Source organism: Musa acuminata, chromosome BXJ3-9 (genome assembly GCF_036884655.1).
Source record: "Musa acuminata AAA Group cultivar baxijiao chromosome BXJ3-9, Cavendish_Baxijiao_AAA, whole genome shotgun sequence".
Lineage (NCBI taxonomy): Eukaryota > Viridiplantae > Streptophyta > Magnoliopsida > Zingiberales > Musaceae > Musa > Musa acuminata.
This window is the reverse complement of record NC_088357.1, coordinates 13,262,126-13,272,500: the sequence shown is the minus strand read 5'-3', so window position 1 is coordinate 13,272,500 and position 10,375 is coordinate 13,262,126. Positions and strand designations below refer to the sequence as shown.

Below are 10,375 nucleotides of genomic sequence, written 5' to 3'. Positions count from 1 at the left end.
GGAGACTCACAGCGGGACCTAACGCTACCGAGTTCCCTGTTCACACTACGTCTCTCGGCCTCCTTGGAAATAGCCGGAGCGGTTAGAGCTCTTCGGCTCTCGCTTTGTTTGATCGTCTTCTTTAACTCTCCCAAGCTTGCCCGCTGCTCTCGGCCTTCCTCGCAAACGAATCGAAGCAATCCGTTTGGGCTGGAATTCTCTCCCTTCCCAGGTGAATCACGTGGTTTCCGGCTCTGTTCTGCTTCGATTTCTTGCTCATTTTAGGGTCGTTCGTGTTCAATTCTTGAAGCAATCCGATGAATGTTGCGTGCGCGGGTGTGCGTGTGTTATTGAAGCGATAGCTGTTGATCTGCGATTGGGTCGCCGTTGTTCCGTGTGGGTTTGCGTCAAAATTTGATCTTGAAGCATGTCGTGGTCGTTGAATTGTAGTTTGTTTGATTTTGCTTGCTACTCTATGCTATCATTATTTCTTCTCGTCTGTCTTCTTTTTCCTTTCAAATGGGCCATTTCTATGCTGAGATTTTTGTTTCTCCTCTGTTTTGCTCTCTAGAATACAAATATTTAGTTAGAGTGACTTCCTTGACATGAATTAGAGTAAATTGATTCAAATTTCGATCGTCTTTGTTGTGGGAAGTAGAGACGCAACGTACTTGGTTCAGATAATTCAGGGTGAAACAAACAAGACAAGCATGAATTATGACCGTTTCGATAAGAACTGCAGAGTTGTATTTGCACCATGTGGACCAACCGAGAACAGAGAGAGCCTGTCAAGGAGCTCCTATGTCATTCATCTTATCTTCTAATACTTAGGAGTCAGGAAGAGAGCGTGTATAGCATTTATATGGGAATCTTCAGGAAACTGTTGATTGATGGTGGAATTGAGAAAAGGGATGGGCTGATATTATTTTGTCTCCAAAGGAAATGAAAACGAAAAATCTCCAAAGGCTAGTTTTAATCTATTGAAGTTGGAAGCAGTCAGAAGCAGGTGAAACTTCATAAATGAAAGAAACTTGAAAGTCCACAGACGTGTGACCTTTACTAATGACCTCAGATACCATTGCCTTCGTGATGAAATGCTGGGGACTCATATTTGGTGGTAGTACTTCTGTTAGCTGAATCAACATTTATCATCTATAGTACTGCGTTTGACATAGAATCTCCAACTCTGTGATACTTTGATTGCTGAAGAAATTCTTTGCAATTACTGGGTTCATTCTTCTAAGGTTGTTTCTTGTTAACTTTGTCATTGTTCTTCTGTAATAGAGAATAATCTTGCAGGAGGCTCCATAACATTGAGACTAACATTGAAATATATATTTCTTTCTCCAGGCATTTTATATAGCTTGAATTCTGAGCACTATTAGAAACTTCTGGTTACATGTGTGTATACTTTAATTTTCTTTCTTAAATGCAGTCATTGTTTTCTGTCATCTGTTCTCTCAGAATGGTCAGAGATGAACAGCATAACAAGTCAAATACATCTTTGATGTTTAACTGATGTTTTCCTTTCTCATAGCTGATAAATAAATATGTTACAACATACTATTAACTAGTATCTTGGATATTGTTGTTTATAAGTCTGAATTTGGTGATCAGGAGTTTTGTGGCATGGTTGTTACTTTGAACAAATAGCATCTAATTAGAATCATCTGCAATTTGGTAAAAGTATTGCTCTAACTTCTAGCTTTACATGGATTATTATTGCACAAGGAACACATGTAGATCTTAGAGAACTCGATGGATCTGATAACATTGAGATTTGAGCAATACCTCAAGGTCTTACGAGATGATAATGGGTGGAATGTATGTATCAATAGATTACAGAAAAAATGTAACTTGAAAGGATATAAAGAGGACTTTTCTGATTGTTGGAAACCACTCAAATGATCAAGTTAATACTGCTCATGCATGCTATTGTTTGAGATATTATACTGTCAGTTGGCTTGCTAAGTTGTATATGCTCTAATAGGCTGTATTTTCTTTTAGAGGAAAATAAATTGCCTATATTAGTTCGAATATCATACCCACAAACCATTGAATTTCGAGACTCGCTTCTGAATGATATACCAAATGTGTGTTTTGGACTATAGTCAATCAGTAACGATTCTCTTCATAAAATTTCTTATTACACGCAGGTTCTGTTATGTTCTGAACAAATTTATTCATGCTATTAGGCACAACAGTGTCAACAGCTTCAGTTTCCAGATTAGATAATGGAAAACCGCTTCCACTGCACAGTTCATCATACAGAGCTGCAATCTGGCATTGATACGATGAAGGGTTCAAGTGTATAAGTCAGTATCAGTTTTTTTATGACTGGTTCTTCTGATAGAATTGTCAAATTCTCTTTCTAAGAGGCTCATTGTTCCTGATTACAAGTCAAGAAATTTGTAATGGATGACTTACTTAATTCCTTCATATCATCTCCAACATGGTCAGATAGAAATGTCTCTTCAAAGGCATCATGGAATAATACAAGCATACCTCAGACAAATGTCTTGCTTGCTGATTCTGTGGAATCATATGGAGAAGTTAAGAACCCATCGGTTTGCAGTGTATCTTCAAGTAATATTGTAGGCAATGCAGATGCTGAAGATTTAAATATGCACGGGCATGAAAGGACTTCTTCAATCTTATTAGATGGGAAGATAAACTATGGAATTCTCAAAGATCTATATTCTGGTGAAAGATTATATCACCAGATTTTACATTGTCAAACTTCAAATTCAGTCTCACTGGATAATGACACTCAGGTTACAACTTTCTCACTAGAGGGGGTCACTGATAGTAACCCAACATCTGCATCATTTGAATCAGCATTGCCACATACCACACTGGCCATATCTAGTTCAATTGGGAGCACCAGTAGTGAACTATCTGCTTTTCCACAGTCTCTTGTAGATGCCCATTCGATTAACTCAGTTCCAATAGTATGGCCTTCATCGTACTCAAGTGTCTCTTCGTTTATTGGACATGGAAATTTGCCAGCTTTCAGTTATCAAGGACATGAAAACCATGATGACATATTAGGCAAAATAAGTCTGGAGAATGGGAAGTTTCGAGATGTTAAAGTGAGTAGCCTTTTCTTTAAGAATTGTGCTTAGATTGTCCTACTGACTGTTTATCATTAAGACCTACTTATAGATGATATGACTTTCCAGGATCAAAATGAGCAACACAATTTTTCTTCTTTCTCTGCGGGGCAACAGATAAATTTGATCCCTAGTGCTTTGCAGCCACAGAAGGTTCTCTAAACCAGTCTTTCTAGTTACTGCCTGTTATAGCATTTCATATGAGTCAATTTAACCTATATAGAATTGCAGGAGCAAAACGGGTTGCACTCGCCCTGTTTTCCATCTGGATCATCGATGATGGTATTGAGTAAAATGGCAGGAATGCAAAGCCCTCTACAGGTTTTCTGCTCAACATTTATTTCCTAATCTTTGTATATCGACATGTTTAGTAGCTTTTGTTCTTTTTGGTTGATGCATATGCTGTGCTTCATGATTCAGCCATCATTATTGTCTGAAAGGCATAATGCCAGCCATCATCAGATAAACACCTCTACTGGTGCCCAATCCCAAGCTGTTTTCGCTAATGCCAGTGGTTGCAATGGAGCTGCCAAGCCACGTGCAAGAGCTCGACGTGGCCAGGCCACTGATCCACATAGTATTGCAGAACGAGTGAGCATGCCTTTATATTGTCGTGTCTTGCACTGTAAAGTACTTGGTTAGCCTACGAAATTTGCTTTGACTTGGTTATTTACTTGGTTGGTTTCACAATTTACTTCTGGACTCAAATATCTTTTGTTAATTTTTGTTGATGACATGGTTCCCATATCAATATTTTTCATCTGTAAGTGTCAATCATTTGATGCAGCTCCGGAGAGAAAAAATTGCAGAAAGGATGAAGAATTTACAGGAGCTTGTCCCCAGTTCCAATAAGGTACTTGACCTTCATTTCTCCCTCTGTTCATTCTGTGGAGCTTGTTGCATGCTTCTTCCCTTTTATTTCAATAAACAACTATAAGGAAGTCTTATTTTCTCTGCAACTAAAAAAACGAGAGAAGACAACTCTTTAGTGCTATATTTATGTTGACTGCAATAATAAAATTTTGGCATAGGTCAAGATACAGCAAGACTAGAATTAGAATAGCTTTGATTATAAGGATATTTGAGTCCTTTGAGTTGCAGCAGCTGAGTTAATATTTTAATTAAGTACATGAGTTGAGAGTTGGATCAGGCTGAGTCAATTGTTATGAGTTGCAGTCCAACTGGAGCTTGAAGGTGATAACTGTTCACCTTTGCAATACCATGTCATGGTATTATGCTACTGCCTGTAGTACCACCGCTGTCCGTGTAACCATACAGGTAGGTTGTTATGGGGGATCTTTGCTGCTTCTAGTCAAATTCCATATTTCTGTATGCCAAGAAGAATCGTGATTTTGCTTATTTTATTATCTAGTTCTCATGGTTCTACAACAAGTTGTTTAGATAGTGCAGCATGTCTTTATCTACCAATGTGAATTAATAATTTTGAAGCTATAAAATTAGAATCTGTCTGCATATATTTGCCATTTGATATGGAAAATATCTCCTTTACGGACTCAAACTTTATATTATATAGGAATATCATAAGCTCTTTATTCTCCCTTAGCTGAAGAGTTGCTTGTAGCTGAAGCATGCACTTTTCCTTTTGCAGACTGATAAGGCATCGATGCTTGATGAAATCATTGAGTATGTAAAATTCCTCCAACTGCAAGTCAAGGTTTGCACGTTTACAATATGTTAATTAGCTTTTTGTTTCTTTGCTTTTTTCCCTCATTTTTTTTCTGCAATATGTTAATTGAAGGTTCTAAGCATGAGCAGGCTGGGTGCAACTGGAGCAGTTGTTCCCCTGCTGACAGATACTCAAACTGAGGTGCTGTTTCATTGCTTTTCTTTTCTGATTAATAATCTGAACAGTAATTGCTTGTTCTCATTTTTCTTTATTCTTTGTTTTGGTCTAATCAACAGGTTATCTTTTTTTAAAATATAGTAGTAAAGATTTTAGCCTTTTTTTCTTTCGATCAAACAAAGGTATGATCAAAATTGACTTGCCTTTTTCTTCAGCAGCAAGGTAGGGAAAAATTAATCCAAGCCAGCGTTGCAACTGACCACTTTACCATCATCTCCTTGTGACTATAGAGAACATAGAGATTAAGGAGTTCATTTGGATCCATTTCTTTATGGCCTACCACGAACTGTCACCATAGATTTAGCAAAAGAATGTTTTATTGGTTATCTTCAATCATTTCTCGTTTCTGCAGGGCTCCGGCAGTCTGCTTCTATGGTCATCGTCGGTTGGGCAAGGAGGTTCTGATATATCCGAGTCAGGGGACAGCTTAGCATTTGAAAAGGAAGTAGTGAAGCTAATGGAAACTAATGTCACCACTGCCATGCAGTACCTTCAACACAAAGGGCTCTGCCTCATGCCGATTGCACTTGCCACCGCAATATCAACTCAGAAAGGCTCCTCCTCCACTTCTACCCCACCAGATTGAAGAAAACCCGTAATGAGCCACAGTTCCATGGACGGCAGGAGTTGCCATGACCATGATTGCAACACTGGCTGCAATGGTTCCATCGTTAAACAGGAAGCTCACCAAGCCAATGACAAGTGAAGAGAGCCAGCTGACGTGCTATGTTCTCCCTTTCTTTTCTTCTAATTTGTTTGCTGGTAGAGATTTCAGTTTGCTGATCAAAGTGTTATTGGTTGTTCTAAGTTACTACTGACTGATGTATTAGACTTTCTTGTTGAGGATGTTACAAGTTTTATTCATATACATACATGTTCTTATGTGTGAATCAGACTAATAAAATTTGCTTGCCAATAGACCAAGTAAATTACTAGATCGATGTCATCTCTAACTTTTCTAAGCTTCATTGATTAAATTATTCTTAACTCTCGAGTTAATCATCTACCTTCTTCCGTCATCATCCTACTTAAAGATGATTATTAATTAGAATGATTGTAGAGAGTTAAAAAGAGTTACGAAGCTCCCAAAAAAAATCAACCTAATTGGTTGCTTCACAGGGTAGAAATCTACAGAACATGTTCTTGGAGTTGCAATGGAATCTGCTCTTTGTTCACACTGATTCCTTTATTAGGTGAGTAAAATTGGAAGCATATTTCTTTTTATTGACATACAACAATGCGAGAGTCATAAGACATGCAGCTTTCTCTTCCTTTTTAGACGAGAAAGGAAACAAAGATCAGATGTGCTTCTTGATGGATGGTTTTATCTCTAGGCTACTGCTGAGATCCTCCTGCGTCGGCCAGAATCATCAACTCCGGTGGAAGCATGACGAGGAAGAGGAGCCTTCGACCTCTCCCTCGTCGACGCTCCGAGTTCACTCCTCTCATCTTGCAGGATTTGGCGTCGACGGCATTCCTCGCTGCAGAACCCCTGCTCTCCCCTGCCCTAATTCAGCTACAACCATCAATCTACAACACCACAACGAGAAGAAGAAGAAGAAGAAGAAGAAGAAGAAGAAGAAGAATACCTGTACATGTACACATCCTTGTGAAGACTGAGCTCCCTTTTGCAGAAGCAGCAAGCTCTGAGGAAGCCAAACCGTGGTGGCGAAACCATAGGCGTGAATGTGAATGGCTTCAACAAAGACTTGATGACGACATAGTTGGATGGTCGTCCCGAACGCTGTATGAGGATACGAAGGCCTTCGTATTTGGAGCAATCGAGCTCTGTGATGGCGGCTGCACTCTCTGGAGCCTCACCACCTTCTTCCTCCCCCAGGTGGAAGATGCTCTCGGTTCTTGGGAGCATGGTGGGAGGAGAAAGGAGGGAGAATCGAGGGGTGGGAACGGTGGAGCCTCTTCAACCTATGATGGATACTTAAAACCGTTTCTTGTCCACAACAGGATCCATCACCTTTTCCATGTGACAATGTTAGAATCCATTTTATGTAACATCACTATTTAATTCTATCATAAATGTTAGCAAACCTTTGAATCCATTTAGATCACAAGGGTCTAATTGTCAAATTTTGATTATGTTTTTTGTACATTTTTTTGTAAAATAATATTATGATTCTATGTTTTCAACGATAGCATAATATTTTTGAACTGTGTGTTAATTATAAATACTTTTTTGCTATGCATTTTTTCTCTGAAAATATTATAATACAATATAGATCATAAGGAAAAGAGATAAAAAAAAAAGGGGGAAGGAAAAAGGAATAGATGAGTGAGAGTATTAGGTAAAAAAGAAAAAGAGAAAATTCTGATGCTATTTTTCTTTCAAGAATTGGGCCATTAATCTTTGATGAAGAACACAGAGAAAAGAAGTAGTCCTGCTGATATTGGCCAGTCAAACTGATGGAAACAGAAAGGGAGAAAAGCTTGCAGAATCTGTGGAATATGTTGTGCATGGCAAGCGAGGCACTCCACATGCAGTGGAGATCGGCATCATAGAGACGAAGTACACCCAAGCTGGAGGCATGATGCTCTCATAAAGGCTACGTAGAGTCCGTCTTCATCCGTGTGTACTCGACCACCCTAAATGCCTCAAATGCTTCCCTACAAAGTACAGAACATTATGCCACACAGAGAGAGAGAGAGAGAGAGAGAGAGAGAGAGAGAGAGAGCATCTTCCACCTGTTGAGAATAAATTGAGTCCAAGTGAAACTGATGAGGATTAACACACATCATCAATTTAATCTAATTATATTTGTAGGTCGAACTCCATCGCATGACCTGTCCTAATGCTAACGTCGCTTGTCTGTGCCCTTCCCTTCTTCATCCTCTGACAACACCCTCTGTTGTCCTCGGTGCAGAAAGGGGAACAGTAGGGACCATGGCTCCGTTCCTTTCTCCCCACCTCATGCAACTCATTCCTCTGTCCAGACGCGTGTGCAGGGCAACATCACCTCCATAGTCACCATGATTTGGAGCTCACCGAATAGCAATGGTCAGAAGGTTATCGAACGATTAAATGCCCCCGGGGTAGGTTTGCTGCACTGACCTTCCACATTAATTGCCATGATTGCACATCTCAATCAAAGTATTTCACTGTGTAAATATATATATATATATATATATATTTCTAGCATCTAATTTCAAATACTTATCAAGATGTAGCATTTGTTCTTCATAAAAACATTCTTATAGCTTTATTTGACAGAAAAATAATTTTCAGATTAGAATCTTCATGGAGCTAATTATATCTTTTCAATAATATCTCTACTCCTTATTATTATTATTATTATTTACACCATGTGTGATGTGTTTGCAGTTCCCTAAAAAAACAAAAAAATAAAAATAAAGCAATGCATTTTCCATCATGATGTAGATATGACGAGGTGCTGTTCACATCTGCTTTCCGTCCATGGGAGGGAGGTTGATGATGATGATGAAGCACGATTTGATTGAGGTGCTTCCTTAGCCTGTTTGGCATCGCCCCCTTGCCCTCTCTCATCATCACTCACTCCTGTTTGAGAGTTATATGCATGACATTGTTGGTCATGTTTGTTCCTGTAGATATTTCTTCATGCATTGTAACATGAAAAGGAAATGCTTGTCACAATTCAATTCTATAGAAAGATGTGAGGAGGATAGTTCGATCCTTTTAGCTTTCTTTCACTAAAAATTATTAGGAAAAATAATCAATAAAATAAAGAAAAAACATAATCCAAAACCATGATGATGACAGCAGCAAATATCCCATACATAATATTGTCTTTTGAGATCTTAATCCATATAAAATAGACTTCAAATAGCATCTTAATCACTAATAGTGGCACAAAATAATCCACAGACATATGTAAACTCGAATTTTCCTAATCTTCCTAGTGGGAGGAGGGGCTATACATTTGATTCATGTTGAGACTAAAACAACAATTCAATGTTGCACAGAAAGAGTGCAATAAGGTCCACATCAATGGCCATATATCATGGGGCATATCATCATAACCACTATGGTTGGAGTGTTAGCATCAATCAATGTCACATCATTTGAAGTGACTGTATGCTTCTTTAATGTTAATCAAACCACGTTGTGCCTTTATTCGTGATCCCATGGAGTTGCAATCTACCTTTTTCTAGATCTTTGATCCAAACCACAAAAGCTACAAATTCTCGACTAGATTTTGGATCATTTCTGGAACCTGAATTAAGTTGGTCCGATGGAGAGATTGGGCTGGCTACAAACTAGATCGAAACTTATGATACAAGAACAATTCTCCTCCTCCACCAATAGATTGTTTTCATTTACAATGATAGATTTGGAAGGTTCATCAGAAATTACTATTTGAGGCATCCAGAAAGGTTTATAAAAGATAAAAACTCTCTGCCAATGTGATGACTAATTTTATTAGCATGCAATCTTCATTAATAACGGGATGTCCATTGAGATTAGTATCCATGTATTTTATTAGTGAGTGGTCTTTTATCAGTGGTTGAAAAGGGCAAGGCCTAAAAGACTATAAACATGTCCATGGTTGAGTACAAGTCAACCTTGTATTATATTAAACATTAGCAATCAAGTCAATTACATATATATATATATATATATATATATATATATATATATATATATATATATATATATATATATTAATGTTAAGGAATACAAGAGAGTAATTTTATTGTAATACCAAAAGTTGTCTTCCTATTACTACTATCAACTCAAAAGTAATTTTATTGAAGTGTTTGTTATTGTATGATTAATATGGTGCATGATCAAGTATGCAACTGATTCAAGAATTAAGTGACTGCTAGATCTTGATGTCATCTCTTTTCATATCTCAAACAATGGGAATAGAAGACTCATGCAACAGGCAGACTAAACCAACACACATTATTGGCAACTTTCAAAGGAGGGGGTATTCAGTGTGAAGAATAATACAAAAAATACTCCAAAGAAATCAAAATTGAGTGGGTTTGAATTCCAAATAGAAATTTGCAAGTTTATTTGATAAGCTAATATGTAAATCATTTTGAAGTGCAGATTTACATATTAGCTTATCAAAGAACACAGTGCTGTAAGTGTTCTTTGATAAGCTAATATGTAAATCTTCCTATTCTTTAGATCTTTTAATTACCTAAGAACATGTATGCAGTAAGATAAACCTTTGTCCTTGCTGTTAAGTTAGATCAAGCTTCAGATAACACGACACATTCACAACACTTGCAGTATGATTGAAATCAAACTGTTATTCCTCTGATTAGTTTTTGCAGACAAAGTTAAGAGATTGCAGGAAGGTATTATGATGATGAATATTCAAAAAGGAACCTAATTATGATGGCAAGACTTCAAAATAAGAAGACACTTATTAAGGTATAGAATCTATCATTCAGTACTCATACATAACTATTA

At 37.6% G+C, this 10,375-nt stretch overlaps 2 protein-coding genes across 2 annotated transcripts in view; one reads left to right on the top strand and one right to left on the bottom strand.

The window, feature by feature from the left end:
• LOC135650282 (transcription factor bHLH133-like) overlaps positions 1-5,824 on the top strand; it is a 5,829-nt gene extending 5 nt beyond the window's left edge. Inside the window, exons 1-9 of the mRNA XM_065169573.1 lie at positions 1-211; positions 2,136-3,071; positions 3,162-3,245; positions 3,324-3,413; positions 3,513-3,683; positions 3,880-3,945; positions 4,702-4,767; positions 4,852-4,920; positions 5,309-5,824. The exon at positions 1-211 is cut by the window's left edge and continues 5 nt beyond it. Coding sequence (XP_065025645.1) covers positions 2,394-3,071; positions 3,162-3,245; positions 3,324-3,413; positions 3,513-3,683; positions 3,880-3,945; positions 4,702-4,767; positions 4,852-4,920; positions 5,309-5,542 — 1,458 coding nt within the window. The 5' untranslated portion in view covers positions 1-211; positions 2,136-2,393 and the 3' untranslated portion in view covers positions 5,543-5,824. The remainder of the gene's footprint in view (positions 212-2,135; positions 3,072-3,161; positions 3,246-3,323; positions 3,414-3,512; positions 3,684-3,879; positions 3,946-4,701; positions 4,768-4,851; positions 4,921-5,308) is intronic.
• Positions 5,825-6,150: 326 nt separating this feature from the next.
• LOC103998283 (FCS-Like Zinc finger 17-like) lies at positions 6,151-6,882 on the bottom strand. The gene is made up of 2 exons (XM_009419714.3): positions 6,546-6,882; positions 6,151-6,458 (listed from the first exon to the last, which is right to left on the bottom strand). The coding sequence occupies exons 1-2, from the start codon at positions 6,824-6,826 to the stop codon at positions 6,287-6,289; spliced, it is 453 nt and encodes a 150-aa protein (XP_009417989.2). The 5' UTR covers positions 6,827-6,882; the 3' UTR covers positions 6,151-6,286.
• Between the last annotated feature and the right edge of the window lie 3,493 nt (positions 6,883-10,375).

Bases quoted from the DNA above. Each gene is read 5' to 3' on its own strand.
- LOC103998283 (XM_009419714.3), bottom strand. From the start codon at position 6,826: ATGCTCCCAAGAACCGAGAGCATCTTCCACCTGGGGGAGGAAGAAGGT. The intron at 6,459-6,545 runs GTATTCTTCTTC...GAATTAGGGCAG, and splicing joins AAGGATGTGTACATGTACAG to GGGAGAGCAGGGGTTCTGCA.